Source organism: Euprymna scolopes, chromosome 24 (genome assembly GCF_053919585.1).
Source record: "Euprymna scolopes isolate OS-2025 chromosome 24, ASM5391958v1, whole genome shotgun sequence".
In the NCBI taxonomy this organism is placed as follows: Eukaryota; Metazoa; Mollusca; class Cephalopoda; order Sepiida; family Sepiolidae; genus Euprymna; species Euprymna scolopes.
In genome coordinates, this window is record NC_136505.1 from 101,217,580 (window position 1) to 101,238,598 (window position 21,019).

General features: G+C 36.3%; 1 protein-coding gene across 1 annotated transcript; it reads left to right on the top strand.

The window, feature by feature from the left end:
- Positions 1-590: 590 nt before the first annotated feature.
- LOC145246879 (uncharacterized) lies at positions 591-20,107 on the top strand. Its single transcript, XM_080108742.1, has 2 exons — positions 591-682; positions 16,735-20,107. The coding sequence occupies exon 2, from the start codon at positions 16,740-16,742 to the stop codon at positions 18,456-18,458; it is 1,719 nt and encodes a 572-aa protein (XP_079964868.1). The 5' UTR covers positions 591-682; positions 16,735-16,739; the 3' UTR covers positions 18,459-20,107.
- The last annotated feature ends 912 nt before the right edge of the window (positions 20,108-21,019 follow it).

Sequence of the window (21,019 nt, forward strand, 5' to 3'; positions counted from 1 at the left end):
TCTGAAGACCATAACTTTTCTTCTTTATTGTTACAATTGACAATGCTTTATTTTCATAAGAACAATATTTTTTACTACTGAAAACCATAACTTTAGTAAAGGTGTTTTTTTTTTTTTGTTGTTTAAACAAAATAACACATTTCCACTTACATCCAAATAAAAATAATGGGTTTATTATATTCATTATTTCATATTTCATTATTTGATAAATACTGAAAGTTTTATTAAAAGTGGTTAATTTTCTGTTTTTTGGTGAATTTTTAAGTAAACGGAGGAGTGAAAACGTTTATACATTTTGAGCATCGGCTATTCATTTTGCACGTACCTCTGAGCTGGATAGAAAGGAGCAGAGTGTACCTCATCCAACTCCGGGCAACATCGAGTCTTTCTTCTAGTCTTAATGGGTACAAAGAGGAAATTAAAAAAAAAAAACGAATTTGACAATAGTAAAAATTAAATGGTTCACATAAAATTTTAATTAAAAAAAAAAATCGAAAACTTTCATTTTTATTTTTGGTATTATAATTACGAAACGTTTTATTTTGTGCGGGACTGTGATTACCTAGTAAAATGTAATACAGATAAAAATAAATATGGCCACTGGAAATTCTTAGACAGAGAACAGAAAAAAACGGGTGAACACGGGGGTTTTTATGCTCAGCAAGACGTGACGTCATCACAGGTAAATCAGATTTAATTTAAAATAATTTTTATATTAAAATTTTAAATAACAGCTGGATCTATTTTTACGTAAGGTGAGAGATTAAATTTTTTATTTAAATGTGGTACTTATGCACTTTTGATACCGTGTTGAAATAATAACGTTATTTAGAAAGCCATTCTTAACACGGAGTGTATTTTCTTACTATTCTCTACTTTAACCTAATTTAATAAAAGATAACGTAAAACTTGAATTTAACTTTAAAATACTATTTTAAAAAATGCATGGTAATAAAAATGCATAAGTACTGAAAATAATTTGTTCAATTGTAAGAATTTATTTCCAATTGAATGTGATATAATTTTATCTCGGTCAGTAAAATATTATGTTGTCGATAATGAACGGTGAAATTGAAAAGTTGAACAGCTTTAACAAAAATGGCTCACCCATCCTAAAAATAAAATAAAAATCAAGTAAGAATTGTTTTGTCACTCCGAATTATGGTATTGTCGCCTTTTTAGAGTTAGTATGGTTAATAGAAGACATGTAAATTCTGATGGTTTTGAAGGAATATTTTAGGGTTTGTATTACTATACACACAGATTCGAAAAAGTTGTCAAAAAACAAATATATAACAAATAAATGTTATCAAAGGCAAGATAAATTACTTTTCTACCAAACTGGATATAATTTTCGTGTTTTTATTCAATTTAACATGTTTATTCAGCTCGAAAAGCATACAGTGTTTACCGATGTATTGGAAAATTTAAAATGGCGGCCGATTCTCTCTTTAACACGGTAAGTTCGGAAAAAGGTGTAATAAATAAGAAACTAGACAAAATACTATTAGAAATTGTTACCGTGACATAACTTGACATATATTCGGTGGTTTTTTAATAGTATTTTGTCTAGTTTATTATTTATAACACCTTTTCCCGAACTTACCGTGTTAAAGAGAGAATCGGCCGCCATTTTGAATTGTCCAATACATCGGTAAACACTGTACGCTTTTTGAGCTGAATAAACATGTTACATTGAATAAAAACACGAAAAATATATCCAGTTTGGTAGAAAAGTAATTTATCTTGCCTTTGATAACATTTATTTGTTATATATTTGTTTTTTGACAACTTTTTCGAATCTATTTTTTAACAACTTTTTCGAATCTGTGTACAGTAATACAAACCCATATTTTATATTATTAACGTCGTGCTGAGATGCTTTAGAATTTAAAATGGCGAGCTAAAATCTGATTTTGAAATCTATTCAAAAAGGGATTAAATGTAATTTTAGAATTACATTTGTAAAAAAAAAATGAAATTGGTTCTTGTACAGTTTAATCAAGACATAAAAAAATGAAAAGGTACTAGTGCAGTTATTGATCTGTGCTGAAATAACTATTATTTAAAAAGCCATTTTTAATATGGGGAGGGGAGGGTGTTTTGTACCTATTCTGTACTTTAACTTTACAATTGAATAAAAAAACATATCATAAAACTTTAATCAAACTTCGAAATACGATTTTTTAAAATAGCGTGGATCAGTAAGTGCACTAGTACTAATGAAAATATTGAAAAGGTTATATTGCACGTATGCGCTATGGAACGAAGTTCTCTGAAATAAAAATTTAACTTAATTTCATCAAGTATTTTTTTTAATTTTTTTTTTTACAGCGAAAAAACAATGCTGTGATACCGAGCAAAAAGTTTGATTTTTACGAAAGGCTTGTATTAAAGATGGGAGCGTCGGCGCTTTAACTGTAGTTATCTCCCCGTGGTGTGTTTAACAAAGTCCATAATGGCTGGCTTCAACGCGCTCTCATAAGAACGTGTTTTTCCGCTGTAAAACAAAAAAAAAAAAAATACTCGATCAAATTAATTGAATTTTTTTTTTTTTTTTTTTTTTTTTTTTTTTGAGATCTTCAGTCCAAAACAGATGCGTACAATATAACGTTTTTTCGATATTTTCATTTTTTTAATGTCTTAAACTGTACAAGTACCGAAAAAAATTAAAAAATGCAGAAATGTTTCTGATGTGTTTGTTACGGAACAAAGATGGCATATTTCAATAAAGGTTACTCATGCAGAGAGTGATCCATGCTGAAATAATAACGTTATTATTTAAAGTCATTCTTAACATGGGGAGGGGGTGTTTTGTACCTATTATGTACTTTAACCTTACAATTTAATAAAAAAAAAACACATCATAAAACTTTAATTAAACGTGGAAATACGATTTCAAAAAATAGCGCGGATCACTCTCCGCATTAGTACCCCCAAAACGTCCTGTAACTTGATCAAATAATTGTTTAAGTATTATCAGGTGTCGATATTATTTACACGCGGGAAATTCATTGGTTCACAAACTAAAAAAAAAAAAAAAAGATATCCGGTACTTATGCACTTACTGTACAGGGCTACGTTTGGAATATTTTCATATTAAATTCAATTTTTATGATACCTGTTTTTATAAAATCGTTAGATGGAAGTACAAAAAATGGTTACACAATACTCCACTTCTCACGTTAAAAATGAGTTTCGGGTTTGTATTACTGTACACATAGATTCGAAAAAGTTGTCAAAAAACAAATATATAACACATAAATGTTATCAAAGGTAAAATAAGTTACTTTTCTACCTAACTGGATATAATTTTCGTGTTTTTATTCAATGTAACATGTTTATTCAGCTCGAAAAACATAGTGTTTACCGATGTATTGGAACATTCAAGATGGCGTCTGATTCTCTCTTTAACACGGTAAGTGTGGGAAAAGATGTTATAAATAAAAAACCGGATAAAATACTGTTAAAAACTCGCTCAATATATGTTACCGTGACATAGGTTGACATATATTCGGCGGGTTTTTAATAGTATTTTGTATAGTTTTTTTTATTTATAACACCTTTTTCCAAACTTACGGTGTTAAAGAGGGTGTGAGACGCCATCTTGAATTTTCGAATACATCGGTAAACACTGTATGTTTTTCGAGCTGAATAAATATGTTACATTGAATAAAAACACAAAAAATATATCCAGTTTGGCAGAAAAGTAACTTCTCTTGCCTTTGATAACATTTATTTGTTTTTTGACAACATTTTCGAATTTGTGTACAGTAATACAAACCCTGAGTTTCTAAATCTACTTATTACAGTAGAACCCCGGGATACAGCATTAAAAACTCGTAACAAAATACAGTACAGTATATAATACACATGTATATAATTACATAACATCGTAAGGCGGGGCAAATACAGTAACCAGGGGCCGAAAAAACATCGCATTCCTCATCGTATCATGAAAAAAAAAAACTGTATCCTAGGGCCTCTGTATCCCGAGGTCCTACTATATCCCAACGCGGTGCAATATTGTATGAGTATCAAAAATCAAAGTTGGCGATAACCAAAGATCCATCGATTTTTTTTTTTTTTTTTTTAACTACTAGAAAAGTTTTATAAAACGAACGGAGACAAGAAGTGACACGCATGACCGTCGTTTTTTCTTTTTATCGCAATTAACTAAATTTTAATTTGAACTGATGAATTTCTTTGAGTGGAGATAACGACATTCAATAATATTTTGACAATTATTTACTTGGTATTAATTTGGGGGGAGGCGGTTATTTAGCAGAGAAGCCAACAACGAAGAAAAACGCACAAAATTCAAATACATAACAGATAAATGTTACCAAAGGCAAGATAAATTACTCTTCTACACATCTGGATAAATTTTGTGTATCTTCACTGAATTTTAAGCGTTTATTCAGTTCGAAAGATCAGTAGTATCGAGTAGATAAGTTAAACAGGACATCAAGATGGCCAACGAAATGATACTGTCTTCCGAGTGTCAATGGTTCAAAATTGGAAAAATTAACAAAATAATGATAGAAATTCACCACAATAACATTTATTAGGTGAATTTCTGTCAGTATTTTTTTCTTTCCACTTGTGAACCATTATCGACACTCTGAAGACCACATTCTTTCGTTGGTCATCTTGATTCTCCGTTTAACTTACCTATTCGACACTATTTGTTTTTCTAACTGAATAAACGCTTAAAATTCCGTTAAAATACACAAAACTTATTCAGGTATGTGGAAGAGTAATTTATTTTGCCTTTGGTAACATTTATGCATTTTAATTTTTGGCCATTTTGTCATCAGCTTTTTTTTTTTTTTTTTTTTTTTTTTTACGGATCTCCATTCTGTTTTAGCAACAGAATAGTTAATAATTCCACTTCATGTTAAGAATGGATTTCTAAATAATAAGGGTATAAACTCCATTCTTAAGAGCGAAAGATCGTTTAACTGTACCTTCAGATAATCTCCATTGATAAAAAATCCTACAGAAAAACTGGTGTTTGGCCGTGATTGAAAGAGGAACTATATGTCCTTTTGTGTTCGTTCTATTACACGCTATGACGTTTTTGTTCGGTACTTGAAACAAAGAACATTTTAGTACATACGATGTCTGTCCCGAATATTGACAGAATCTCAAGGTTTGGTGTAAATACCGGAGTAACAGAATTCGCTTCTTGGCAGGAGAGAATTTAGTGCTTATGGAGAGAAGGTACCGTGCTATTAACAAAAAAGTATTTTCGGGAATTCATCAGAAGCCAACAAACGAAAAAGGTTTTTAAAAATTCAAATATATAATAAACATTGCCAGATCCAACATTTACTGGTTCATTTTTTATTTATTTAATGCCATTCTTTAATCTTGAATATTCGGTTTTTAAGGGCGGTTTTGCAAATAAGATAGTGGCAGGTTTGTTTTCCATGAAGACTATTGGCCGCCATCTTGTTTAAAAACCCGCTCGTAAAAACAGAATATTTGAGATTAAAAATGAAATTAAAAATTTAAATAGAGGAAAAAATGAGTTCGGTACAAAAGTAATTTTTATTTTCTACTGCAACAATTATTGTATATTTGAATTTTTCTCTTAGTTTGCTTCTCTGCTAAATCCCCATCTTTTTAAGTTAAATTCAAGTTAAATTTAAGTTAAAGCCAAGTACGTCCAAGGATGGAATACTGCTGCCATATCTGGGCAGGAGCTGCTAAAAACAGCCTATCCTGCCTTGACAGAGTACAAAATAGACTTCGTGCGACCTCTCTCCCACAGAAGAGACGTTGCGAGCCTATCCTTATTTTATCGTTATTTCCATGGCAGGTGCTCGTCTGAACTCCAACCTCTGGTCCCACCCTCGCCAATCTTTCACGAAAAACACCCGTCTAGCTGAATCCACTGTGAAAAATTTCCCCCCCCCTCTATATCTGTGCCTAAATCAAAACGTGGATTCCATGAACAAAGCTTCTTTCTTAGAACTGCACGCCTGTTGAACTCTGTTCCGTCTGCCTGCTTCCCACCGGACTACAACTTGGATTCTTCAAGTCCAATGTTAACAAATTCCTAATGAACCGCCCCCTTAAGTAAACACTTCATCAAATCTCCAAACTTACGTAATGTACTTGCAATAACCCTTATCCCTGAGTGGCTTCCGGGCCTTGATAAGTGGTGATCACTGTAAAAAAAAAGAAAAAAAAAGTTTTTATTGTTGTTGGGGGAAATGTTAAGAATGGGTTTCTAAATAACTTTTCTTTCAGCACAGTAACTTCTCTCCATAAGTACTTACAGCCATAGTCCTATACATTGACTTAAAGTAATCTATAATGAACAGTAAGCATTAATATCTCTTTATTAAGAGATAGTATTGCAATAATTATTACACAAACTAAACCGGTACTCATTGAAATAAAAACTTCCGGGTATTAAGAGAAAGGCGAAGTCATTCTCCTTCGTTGTAGTCTAAAGGCAACTTACTCAAATTACTCAAATTGTCTAAAATTCCATGCATTCGTATACAATACTACTTATCCATCCATCTATACTTTAACTATACTTACAGAATATGCAATAACCTATATATATCAGGTATAACTGTACTCCATATCAAATGTTCTCTTGTATCTATACTGAGCATATCTTATCTTTCAGTCTTACTAAATGTCCGGTTTGGGCACCAAATCAGAATTTCTAATAGCAAGTAGATCATACTCTAACACTTTATCCTAATCCTAAACCTACTAAAGCATATCTAACCATACATTCCTAAACCTACTAAACCATGTCTAACCATACATTGCTAAACTTACAAAACTATATCTAACCATACATTAACTCGTCTCTCTCGATCCAATACTGTAGCAAATTTAGCTGCTTCCACTGCATGAATTTTTACCTATACCCTCTCCCAGTAAAAATGAAAATGGAAAGCATAATAATGCCCTTTTTTAACCACGCTTGAGGAGTGAAAATTTTCTGTAGAAGCTAACCTAAATGCCCGATTTTTCCAGGAGATATTAACCTAAATAACCAATAAATATTAACTACCCATGCGGGGTCGCAGAAATACCTGGATTAGGACCCAGGCGCGGGGCGAACCCCCTCGGAGCTGATGGACCCGTAGGTCTTCCCAGGCCATCCGTCTAGGAGAAGGAAAACTCTGAAACTAAACCTAGGGGAAGGAGGCCTCTTCAGTCCTGGACGACAACCTTCCTAGAGCTGGTGACTCAAACAAATCACCGGTTGGCAAACCTAAACTGCTTAAGGAGGAGATAGACTCTGTCTATCGCCCGGCTTTCATACTCCTTCTTTGCCTATTGGCCAGGCGTAGAGGTACTATCACAGGGACTCATCTGAATCACCCAGTGGTTGACCTTGTTTCCTGACTAGGGCAATGAATGCCGCTTTTCCCCACTCCCACCACATCCCATCCCCCTAAACTGGAAACAGTGGGGTGCTTCAGTGCCATATATGTCGGTGCAGTTGTACTGGGTTGGCTTTGCCTAGTGGATTGAGGGTACCGGATTGACAGTTCCTGGCTGCTGTTTCCGACTGATAGTACAGGAGCCCTAACTCTTTGGTAGCGCTTAGAGCGGCTGCTCCATCAACAGTTGTAAAATATCGGGATGTTTGTAGTGCCATGTCGCGCATGGAAAGGGACCCTGCACTAATCCCCGGTGGGCTTTCCTGAGGCCACAATCCTGTGGGTGAGGACAGCTGATGGTCTACTTGTATTGCATGTCTGGTATTCTGCACAACTACTTGTCCAGCACCCCCTCACTCATCCACCCTAACTGAAACTTTTAAATAAAATAAAATGAAATGACAGCTCAAGCAAAAGTTACGTTTAAACCAGGACCAAACTCAAAGAAAACCAACCTGCCTCCTCCCTTGAGGCTTGCATTTACTAATATCCGCGGGCTTAGAACTAACCTAGATGATGTTGAGTCATTTCTCTTTGTAAACACCCCGGATATCTTAGCATTAAGTGAAACTAACCTTCACTCCTCCATTCCCTCTAACCACTTTAACATGCCTGGTTATCTCCCACTCTACCGTAAGGACTCGGACAGACATATGCATGGACTTGGAGTCTATATTCGAAACACCCTCCCCCTAACTAGAGAAATAAAACTAGAATCAGAGGGCCAGGCCTTTATGTGCTTCAGACTAAATATGCAACACAATATTAGCTACTTGTATTTTCTCTACCGCTCTCCCTCAAACCAAGATTGTACCCTAATAAACAAAGTCTCAGACAGCATAGATATAGCACTCTCCCTCGATACTAGCGCACAAATACATGTATTTGGTGACTTCAATGTCGACCACAGTAACTGGCTAGGATTCTCAAAGCACACAGACGTAGCTGGTAGCGCAACTCATAGCTTCTCTATATCTCATTCCCTATCTCAGTTGGTTACATTTCCGACACGTTTCCCAGACCAGCACGATCAATATGCCTCGCTTCTAGATCTCTTTCTGACAACGGTTCCCAATGACTGTACAACAAATGCCCACAGCCCACTCGGGAATGCTGATCACGCTGTGATAATGGTAGAAATCAGCCTAAATTCTCTCCCTAAAACTGAAGACCCACTTCTCAAAACAACGAGGTATTACAAAAAGGCTGATTGGGAAGCCATCAGGGAGCTCATCAGAGATGCCCCATGGCAAAATATCTTTACTCTTCCAGCGGAACAGTGTGCAAATGAGACAACTGAATGGTTCAAAACTGCTATTGAAGCACATGTTCCCGCACGGAAATTCTATAGCAAGCCCCACTCTCCCCAATGGTTTATTTCTGCTTGTGCAGCTGCCATTTGTCAAAGGCAGCATGCGTTCCGCAGATTCAACCGACATAAGTCCAGCTCAAATAAACAGAAGTTTATAGAAGCTAGAAATAATTGTAAGAGAGTGATAGACACAGCTAAGACAGATTACTCTGAAACCACCAAAAAGCGCATCGAAGCACAGAAATTAGGAACCCGGGATTTTTGGAAAATCTACAACAGCGTAGTTAATAATGGACAGTCAATTATTCCCCCACTAACAAACAATCATGAGGTTGCTTGCACGGCAACTGACAAGGCTAATCTGCTTGCCAGTCGGTTTGCCTCAAACTCCACACTGAACTCGGTACACCACTCACTCCCTGATTTTCCTCTGCGAACCGACGCCACACTTGACGATTTGAAAATCACCCCTTCTCAGGTACATGCAATTATAAAAAACCTAGACACCTCAAAAGCATGTGGACCAGATCTCATCCCGGCTGTGCTATTAAAAAAATGCTCTGCCGAGATTGCTCCAGTTCTGTCCAAACTTTACAATAAATGCCTTAACGAATCTTGTTTTCCCGACTGCTGGAAAACCGCCTCTGTGGTACCAGTCTTCAAGAATTCTGGTGAAAGAACTGACCCACTAAATTATCGCCCCATTAGCCTCCTCCCGCTTTTCGCCAAAATATTTGAGTCCTTAGTTAATCAAGCCCTAGTCCAGCACCTAACAGCTGCTAAACTCCTGACTGACAAACAATATGGATTCAGGCAAGCCCGTTCAACAGCAGATATCTTAACGTTAGTTTCTGAACGTATATACCGTTCATTGGATAAAACAGGGGAGGGTAGAACGGTGGCCCTTGATATATCTAAGGCTTTTGACAGGGTATGGCACGATGGTCTTCTAAGGAAAATTACATCATATGGAATCGCTGGAAGAATTCATAATGTAATAAAATCCTTCTTAAGTAATAGAAAAATCAAAGTTGTCCTCGACGGACATACATCCAAACAATATGACATAAATGCGGGAGTACCTCAGTGGTCTATCCTTGGACCTCTATTATTCCTGATATTCATAAACGACCTCCCTGATAATATTGTTTCGGAGATGGGTATATTTGCCGATGACACCACTCTCTATAACAGATATGAGGGGAAAACAAATGAACACATATCCAAGGAAATGGCAGAAACACTAGAGGACGACCTCCAATCCATAGTGGAATGGGGACAAAAATGGTTGGTCACATTCAATGCTGCTAAGACTAAGCTTGTTTCCTTCAATAACTACAAGAAACCTTCTCTACCTCCAATAACAATGGCCAAGAACACATTGCCTGAAAGTACTTCTTTTAAACTCCTCGGCCTAACGTTTACAGGGAATATGAACTGGAATAGATACATTGAGAGCATTGCCAAGGCTGCTGCAAGGAAGGTTGGCTCCCTCTACCGTGCTAGAAAACTACTTACGCCTGACAGTATCCTATACCTCTATAAGGCAACCATTCGCCCATGTATGGAGTACTGTTGTCACATCTGGGCTGGTGCATCTGCTGCTTGTCTCTCGCTCCTGGACAGGGTTCAAAAAAGAGTTGCCAACCTGATAGGTCCTGAACTGTCATCTAGGCTTCAACCTCTGTCCCATCGACGAGATGTTGCATCCCTCTGCCTGTTTTACAAATACTTTAATGGTGAATGCTCTGACGAACTGCAAACACTTGTACCTCCCCGACGTAACTACCCCCGACAAACCCGACAAGCTACTAAGTCTCATCCCTTTACAGTAGAGATCCCATAGGTGCAAGAAAGACTTTTACTCCAATAGTTTCTTCCCCAGAACTGCAGGTCTTTGGAACTCCTTTCCGGGATTCTGCTTTCCCAACTGCAATGATATGCAGAAGTTCAAGTGTAATGTTAACAAACATCTTTCTACTCTTCTCCCCTCATAATGACCCCGCTAATTAATTCCCTAATAGTAGCCCTCTGCTTCAAAGTGGCACTGTGCCTTGTTTGGGGTGAAAATTGAATAATAAAAAAAAAGTGCTGAGAGTTTGTTTAATGTAAACGGATTTTCTTGTTTGCCTCCAAACTAACCTTTTGAAGCTGGACCAGTTAAGCAATAATTAGCCCAAAAAAAAAAAAAACGAGAGGCGATTAGCAAAATTATTTGATAACGTATTATTAGAATGCCGAAATATCGGCCATGTTGTCTTTTTAGCAATGTTGCTAGGGCTAATAGTGTTAATAAAAATTAGGACAAGTTCTCCCCAGGGGATTTTAAAATGTCTAATTTTCTTAGTAAGTAAATCAAGTTTGGTCAATGTGTACTGGTTGTCCAACCTGCAAAGAGTGTTTATTCCGAAAGCCGTTCTTAACATGGGAGGTTGAAAATAAAATTTCACATGATTTCCATTCATGTGAAATCTTATTTTTTCTTTTACTTCCTATTCCCCTTACCTCCCCCCTTTTTTAACCAAGTAAGACTTACTTGTGGTTTCATTAAATACTTTTACATGCAAAATCCGATCCTGCATTTTGCTAATTCTTGCCCTCTGATGAGAAAGAGTGTTTCTTCGAAACTCCGCGGATTAAGGACTATCTCCTTATCTTGTGCTTCCTTTTTAAAATTAAATATGTTTTTAACTCTTTTTCAAGATGTTTTTAACATTTTATTAATCATTTGTTCATATTATAAGCTCTATTTCCTTTTCGGTTTTATTTAGCTTTTACATCTGGTTGAGATTACTTTACTTGTAAATATTAACTCTTTAATATTTATAATATTTTAAGTTTACCATTTTGATTACCTTGGTAAACTTATTATAATTTATATATATATATATATATATATATATATATATATATATATATATATGACACTAGTGCTCCATCTTTTCGGGAATCATCAGTACAGGGGGACACGATTACTGCCGGTCAGGAGATTCGAACCCAGGAACGAAGTCATCTCTTACTCCAGTAGCAATGAACAAACCGTCTCGGCCCATAACCAAGAAATATCGTTGAAATTTAAATATTTATTTTTAAATGTCTTAACGTCTGTCAAAGTGATCTGACGGTTATAAAATGATCTGTGCATGCAAGCTCAAGTGGCTGACTTTATTTCCATTGTAAAAAGCTCAACGATAAGAACAGAGTTCTTAAAGGCACTGGCATATGTATATAACCACCTGTTTTTGCAATGTTATAAGTTCCAAATCTCGTCAAATATTCATCGGTATTTAACAAATGAAGACTCGTTGGAAAGGTAATGACCTGAATTGTGTAGTGGGCTTCCCGTAAGGTCGCACATTAAGGGAATAATCTATCTTCAAGAGCTTATTTTTGGCATTTTTTACAGCATAAAATGTTTCAATCATAGTCATTTGTTTTCCTAGTTTTGCATATGAATTACAAAATATCTTATTTCCCTAAAACCTCTGGCTTCGATGGAGGAAAGACTAAAACTTGCTATGGCTTGAAATGATCTGAAATAAATGTAAGGGGAGACTTGATTCCAAATATTTTTCATATTTTCTCCCCTCTTCGGTTTTCATACATAAGTAAATTTCAGAGTGTATAAGGATTATTTGTTATAAGATTCATAATCGTACCCTAATTCCAAAAGAGGGGAGATATAACATGAGAAATATTTAGAATCAAGTCTCCCCTTGCTGTTATATCAGATTATTTAACCCCCCCCAAAAAAAAAGTTTTAAAAAAGTTAAAGAATGGCTTTTTTAAAAATAGCACGGAGATGTTAAACTGTACAAGCGTGTTTTAATTATTTTAATAAAATCTAGTGTTTTCGTCTGATAACGTACACCCAAGTTTTTCCGAAAATGTTAAACTGGCATTAATTCAAGCTTGATTTGTGTTCCGTTGATCTTGAAATTGCCGATTATGGTGACTGATAGTTGGCACCGATAACATCTTATTTACTAGCACGCTGCCCGGCGTTGCCCGGTCGCAAAATATGCTTACATTAGTCCTCGCACGAAAGAGCAGGACACAAAATGTTTTTAATAATAATAGAATAACAATAACAATGGCGAGGACTACTATTGACCGTAACCAGTTATACACTCCTTTTGAAATTTTCATCTCCATATTTCTCATTATGTACTGAATATTTGTTAATGAAACCTATATGAAATATGTTCCTTATTAAATTTTAAAGATTTTCTATTCTGAAAGAAGTTTTAAAAAATTTTATCTAAAAATGTTATTTTGAAGTTTTTGTTAAAAAAATTCAGATTTTCTCATTACAAATAGGGGGTTTCAAAAATGAGTTGTGGTGTGAGGAGAAATACAAACTGAAATAGATCAATTAGAGAGGAGAGTTTTAAAATATAATCTTAAAAAGATAAGATACAAGTTAGAAAAGCATTTCATCCAAGGCATGAAAATTGTTAAACAAAATGTTTTTACTATAGGCTGTAAAAATACAGGTACAAGATTCAATTTGAAATTTATTTATCTTCAAAGTGCACTTGTATAAATTTTACAAAAGCATAAATTTTAATTTAAATTGAATCAAACAATTACCTTGAATTTATATTATGTAATGTACATTCTGTTGCAATTTAAAACATTTCATTTAGCAATTAATGATATAGATATAAAATTTTCAATGATTTTTTAAAGTGCAACAGAATGTACATTACAGAAAATAAATCCAAGGTAATTTTTTTATTCAATTTAAATTAAATTTTTATACCTTACTTCGTAAATTTTATAAAAGTGCACTTTGAAGATAAATAAATTTCAAATTGAATGGTAGGGCATTTGGAACTCGGTAGCTCTTCCTTTTTTCTTTTTTCCTTTTCTTTTTTCCTTTTATCCTTTTCTTTTTTCCTTTTATCCTTTTCTTTTTTCCTTTTATCCTTTTCTTTTTTCCTTTTATCCTTTTCTTTTTTCCTTTTATCTTTTTCTTTTTTTCTTTTCCTTTTATCTTTTTCTTTTTTTCTTTTCCTTTTCTTTTTTCTTTTATCCCTTTTTTCTTTTATCCCTTTTTTCTTTTATCCTTTTCTTTTTTCCTTTTCTTTTTTCCTTTTTTCCTTTCCTATTTTTCTTTTATCCTTTTCTTTTTTCTTTTATCCTTTTCTTTTTTCTTTTATCCTTTTCTTTTTTCTTTTATCCTTTTCTTTTTTCCTTTTTTCCTTTCCTTTTTCCTTTTTTCCTTTCCTTTTTTCTTTTTTCCTTTCCTATTTTTCTTTTTTCCTTTCCTTTTTTTCTTTTTTCCTTTTCTTTTTTCTTTTTTCTTTTTTCCTTTTCTTTTTTTCTTTTTTCCTTTTCTTTTTTCCTTTTCTTTTTTCCTTTTTTTCCTTTCCTTTTTTCCTTTTTTTCCTTTCCTTTTTTCCTTTTTTCCTTTCCTTTTTTCCTTTCCTTTTTTCCTTTTTTCCTTTCCTTTTTTCCTTTCCTTTTCTTTTTTCCTTTTTCTTTTTTCCTTTTCCTTTTTCTTTTTTCCTTTTCTTTTTTCTTTTATCCTTTTCTTTTTTCTTTTATCCTTTTTTCTTTTATCCTTTTCTTTTCTTTTATCCTTTTCTTTTATCCTTTTCTTTTCTTTTATCCTTTTCTTTTCTTTTATCCTTTTCCTTTTATCCTTTTCCTTTTATCCTTTTCCTTTTATCCTTTTCCTTTTATCCTTTTCCTTTTTTTCCTTTTCCTTTTTTTCCTTTTCCTTTATTTCCTTTTCCTTTATTTCCTTTTCCTTTATTTCCTTTTCCTTTATTTCCTTTTCCTTTATTTCCTTTTCCTTTATTTCCTTTTCCTTTATTTCCTTTTCCTTTATTTCCTTTTCCTTTATTTCCTTTTCCTTTATTTCCTTTTCCTTTTCCGTTTTCTTTTCCGTTTTCTTTTCCTTTTCCGTTTTCTTTTCCGTTTTCTTTTCCTTTTCCGTTTTCTTTTCCTTTTCCTTTTCCTTTTCCTTTTTGTTTCCTTTTCCTTTTTGTTTCCTTTTCCTTTTTGTGTGGAGATTTGATGAAGTGTTTACTTAAGGGGGCGGTTCATTAGGAATTTGTTAACATTGGACTTGAAGACATCCAAGTTGTAGTCCGGTGGGAAGCAGGCAGACGGAACAGTTCCACAGGCGTGCAGTTATATATTATATTATATATTATATATATTATATATTATATATATATTATATATATTATATTATATATATTATATATATAATAAAATATATATTATGTATATATATTATATATATATTATATATATTATAATATATATTTTATTATATATTTATTTTATTATATATTATAATATATATTTTATTGTGTATTATAATATATATTTTATTATGTATTATAATATATATTTTATTATATTATATATATTAAAGAATTCTGTTTTGAGAGCTTCTAAAATGTTCCATCCATCAAACCTATAAAAGAACATTCAGTTATGCAATTAAGAGTGCCTCTTCTAAGACGCTGATTTCGGCGAAATTCTTAGGATACTCCAGCCGAAGGAACCTGTTTAAAAGAACTGATTACCTCCCTCCCTCGAAAAAACGTTGGCCTTTCGGTAAATATAAAGATGTCTTTCTCTTTGACAACAGAATTTACTTTAATATTCTTTTACTCATCATTTCTTCTAAATCAAAACATTAGACCTAGCAAAACGCTTTCAAATTTCTTGTAGTACAAAAAACATATTTCATATTTTTAAGTATTGTTTTGTTTATTTTTTGTTAAAATAAATGTTTCCTTGTTTACGACTATATTTATGCACAACAAATGTTTTTGCAACTCTGAACTTTTAGTTTATTTTAATTTGTTGCGTAACAATTCTATCGCATTTTTCATTAATTTCTCTCCCTTTTACTCTTGTCATCTATTCGGTTTTCTTAACCCTCCTCTTTCATTGATCTTTTTTTCCTTTTCTCCATTTTTCTCTCTTCCCCCCCCTCCCGCATCTCTCTTCCCCCCCCCTCCCGCATCTCTCTTCCCCCCCCTCCCGCATCTCTCTTCCCCCCCCCTCCCGCATCTCTCTTCCCCCCCCCCTCCCGCATCTCTCTTCCCCCCCCCCTCCCGCATCTCTCTTCCCCCCCCCCTCCCGCATCTCTCTTCCCCCCCCCCTCCCGCATCTCTCTTCCCCCCCCTCCCGCATCTCTCTTCCCCCCCCTCCCGCATCTCTCTTCCCCCCCCCCCTCCCGCATCTCTCTTCCCCCCCCCCTCCCGCATCTCTCTTCCCCCCCCCTCCCGCATCTCTCTTCCCCCCCCCTCCCGCATCTCTCTTCCCCCCCCCTCCCGCATCTCTCTTCCCCCCCCCTCCCGCATCTCTCTTCCCCCCCCCTCCCGCATCTCTCTTCCCCCCCCCCCCTCCCGCATCTCTCTTCCCCCCCCCCTCCCGCATCTCTCTTCCCCCCCCCCCTCCCGCATCTCTCTTCCCCCCCCCCTCCCGCATCTCTCTTCCCCCCCTCCCGCATCTCTCCCCCCCCTCCCGCATCTCTCCCCCCCCCCCTCCCGCATCTCTCTTCCCCCCCCCTCCCGCATCTCTCTTCCCCCCCCCCGCATCTCTCTTCCCCCCCCCTCCCGCATCTCTCTTCCCCCCCCCCTCCCGCATCTCTCTTCCCCCCCCTCCCGCATCTCTTCTTCCCCCCCCTCCCGCATCTCTTCTTCCCCCCCTCCCGCATCTCTTCTTCCCCCCCTCCCGCATCTCTTCTTCCCCCCCCTCCCGCATCTCTTCTTCCCCCCCCTCCCGCATCTCTTCTTCCCCCCCCTCCCGCATCTCTTCTTCCCCCCCCCCTCCCGCATCTCTTCTTCCCCCCCCCCCTCCCGCATCTCTTCTTCCCCCCCCCCCTCCCGCATCTCTCTGCGCCCTCCCCTTCCTTTTTTTCAGTTTTGTTTCTTCCGGCCAGGTGTGTAATATATCAATTACTTACTATTTGGAATTCGAATTTATTGCTTTTCCCTAAGAACATACACCCCTGTTTTATTTCAGAATCCATGATGAGTCTTTGGAGTATATCTCGGACCATTGCTGAACATCTTAGATTGGGCGAGGAGTGGAGAGCCCTTAACATCATCAGGTCTTATCCTCTCGAACAAAAACGTTTTATTCTGGCCATCAAGCACCAGGATTCATCGCTGCTTTTCCTAGCAGTCACTAAGAAGCTCTTTGTAATCGCTCTATACTTTTTACAACACTGCAAAGCCGATCCAAACAGCGTTGGTTTGATTGACGGAAAAAAAATAACTTGTATCGCTAATGCGACCCTCGTCAATTCTCCGACTCTTGTCACCATGCTCTTGGATTTTCATGCCGATATCGGAATGACGCTTTATTCTGCGTGCAAGGATGAGAGGTTTCAAATTGCAAAAATCTTACTCGAACGCGGGGCGAACCCGAATAGTCGAAACTCGAAGGGGGACACTTGCTTAATGGTTTCAATGAAAAATTTAGAATTGTTCAAGCTACTCGTGTCGGCAGGCGCGGATGTAAATCTGACAAACAATCATGGCGAGACTTGCTTGGTCCAGGCGCTTAAACGCGACATGCCTACATTGGCTATATTTCTACTCGGTCTCAAAGATACGCAAGTCAGATTAATTGGGGATGCAGGCACGGATGCATTGTTTCATGCAGTATCGTCTTCTCCTCGGCGTATTATGGACAAAGTAATCGAAAAGGGCTCTTATACGACGGAACAAGTCGCCATGGCTTATGAAATGTATAGCTGTGAGTACAATATCATTGGTGAACCAACAGAAGCGCGTAAATTTTGGGAGGAAGCGTTAACACTCCGTAGAAAATCGAGAAGAACTCCGATGTTTCAAACTCCACGTAAAGCAGGGCACTTGAAGGAAGTTATTAACCTTTTTAACGACGAAGATATTCCGCCATTATTGTTCTTAGATTCGATGGAAGAATTTTCGTTGTATACCGCCCATATCTATACCATAGCCACATGGAACGTCAATGTCGCTAAGACATATATAAAGTTATGCAAGTTTTTCTTAAGGGAACTAGAAACCATGGAAGATAGAGATGTTTTTCGAATGTTGGTTCACGCTAGCTTGTCAGTTGTGCGTTTTTTTAATTCAGGTAATTTACAAAAGTCCTATGGACTAGAAATGTTGAAACTGCTAGTACGTTATACCGAACAGATTAAAGCCCGGTTACATCGGATGACGTGGCAAGAACGAAGCGTCTATGGTTTTAAGGTAGACTACTTAGTGGCTATAGTTAGCAGGAGTGGGGAACAGATATACTGGAAGTTTCCAGAAAATGCAAATTGGTTTTACGACTCGATGAAGCGTCTGATAAACTTGGATCTTCGTGGTCCTTGTCAGAAAAGTCTACTCCAGAAATGTGCCGTCTTGAATCCACGTATGATTGAACCTCTCTTGGTCGTGTACAGGGCTAACGTCAACAGCTCCGATAGACTGGGCAAAACTATACTCCACGATTTGATCGAAACTGCATCCGTATCGCTGAAGCTGACTAGTTTGATAATCGATCACGGCTTCGATTTCCGCACGGTTAAATATGACGAATATTGCCTCCTTTGTAGACTAGAAAAAATTGGTGTTTTGCCGAATCCTATAAAGCATATTTCGCTGCAGTGTCTGGCTGTTAAAGCCTTCTGTGAACATACAATGACTTCATTTAGTGAAGTTCCTCGCCATTTAATGTCCCTCGTAAAATCGCACCTCTACGATTAAAATAAGAATTCAACCCCCACTACACCCCCGATTCAATTTAAAATTCCATGTAATTTAGTCCTAAGTCATGTGGGTGCGTGCGGTCGGAAAATATTTAGAAAAATAAAAAACAAAAGAAAATTTACAAATAATGCTCGTTTTTCTGAAGACTTTTCCACAACCAAGAGCATACAAATATTTTTAGTTTAGCTTTAACTATTATTACATTTTAAAAACTTTATTTCTAATCGTGTTTTTAATAGAAAAAACTCTTAGTGTTGATATGTAATGTTATTAAAATCGCTAACTAACGACCAAACAGATTTTACAAATGACCTTTCGTAAACCGTTGCGTGCGTTGAAACACTGGTTCTCGTTAGATCAGATTAAAGCGACGTGAAGCCTGGTCAGTATGAGATGGCTGACCATTTTGGAATGCTAGGCGCAATATGTGGTCATTGTATGACCGGAGTATCCATGCGGCTTGGATTCACTCATGAATATGTTTCCTGTAAACTTTGTCCTTTGGAAGAAGTCGGTGTACCTCGCCAGGCCTAATATGACGATAGCTCGGAATCTATACTGCTCCCCCCTTGTGTGTGTGTGTGTGTGTGTGTGTGTGTGTGTGTGTGTGTGTGTGTGTGTGTGTGTGTGGTTAAAGATAGGCGCCACATCTGAGTATATAAAAATCTTGAGCTAGAAGTAATGGCGCAGTTAAAATTTTATTAGAATTATAAAAAAATTGCTCGAGGTTAATATTCCATTTAATATCGTTCTATTTCGCATGATATCAAATCTTTCATCTGATTATCTACTCATTTATCAAAGCTCATAATACCTCTTATATTTTGCATGCTCTCTTAACTGCAGATCTTTTTACATATATATTTTTATATATTGATCTTGTCAAACGATTACCAAATTATTTTGTCCTTGTGGAGACTGAAGGACGTATCGGTTGAGATGCCAGAGTATAAATGCCAAAACCGACGATATAAATCTGTATAAAACGGTTGATATACCGTAAAACAAAAATCAACCAACCATTGGCGAGCATTTATTTGTATTTTTATCAACGTATTATATCACTTATTTAAAGTTGTTTTGGGTTTTTTTTATAGTTTTCCGCTTGCTTGAGATTTACGTAGGTGATCTTTTTGTGAGCAACCTTTTCTGGTGATGCTCTTGGAAAACAATATAATTTACATATGGGCATGCGCGTGCACACACACACACACACATATATGATATATATATCACGTAGGTTGGTGCAAAAATAATGTCGTTTGACGTTCAACTATATAAAACATTATTTCTGCACCAACTTTGTGTGTGTGTATAATGATTGTCAGATAGTATCACATTTTCTGCTTCTTATTCGAAATAATTTTAAAAAAATATATTGAACTGAGCAATTAAAATGTTTTTTACTACTCATAAAATTACTTCAGATTTTTCATGGTCATGCGACTCTTGTTGGTGCTTTTTCGGGCGATGCACCAAGAAAACGACCGAGACTTATTTCACATAAACCGTACATCTCTGCATAGTACATAATAACACATCACCCGCTTTTTAATTTTTTTTATTTGAAATCGTTTATTGAATGAAAATCGTTTATGACTTGAAACCTATCTGTATACAAGATATTTGGAATATCGATGGTATAACTTCAGGATTGTTTTGTGTGTCTCTAGATTCGAAGTCATTTTAAGTGAGGGTAGCTATAAAAATCCATAACATTGTGAGGTAGGACGGGGGCTTTGAACCCGAATTTCCTGCAGACGGCTTTAAAAAGAAAATAAAGACACAAAAAAAAGAAAATATTGCGATTTATATGGTCATATCAGTCAGTAGGTTTTTTTTATTCTGAAACTTTTAACTGCCAAAAAAAAAAAGCTGCTCTCTTTACATCATCAACATTCTGATCCACATCTGGCATCAATTGAAATAAATGGCTTTCGTCTTCAGGAGGCCTCAAGTTTTTACAAGCTTCTGGGCTTGACCATTACTCCTGATCTTAAATGGAACACGTACATCAAATCTGTTGCCAAGGCCGCTGGAAAAATGGTGGGATCTTTCTATCGATCCGGTAGATATCTCACTGCTGATGCAATTCTCTATCTATATAAGAGCCAGGTACGTCCAAGGATGGAATACTGTTGCCACATCTGGACAGGAGCTGCTAGAAAGGACCTGTCCTGCCTTGATAGTTCAAAATAGACTTTGTAGCCTCGTAGGAGATGTCCTTTACTCTTCCCTGCAACCTCTATCTCACTGAAGAGATGTTGCGAATTTGTCTCTGATGTATCGTTATTTTCATGGAAAGTGTTCGAATGAGCTTCAGTCTATGGTCTCCCCTCGCCTAACTTTCACAAGAAACACTCGTCTAGCTGAAAACCCTATCAATAATTCCCCCCACTCTTTATCTGTGCCTAAACCTAAACGTAGATTCCGTGAACAAAGCTTCTTTCTTAGAACTGTACGCCTGTGGAATTGTCTTCCGTTTTCCTGCTTTCCGGCTGACTACAATCTGGTTGTGTTCAAGTCTAACGTAAATAAGTTCTTTATGAGCCGTTATC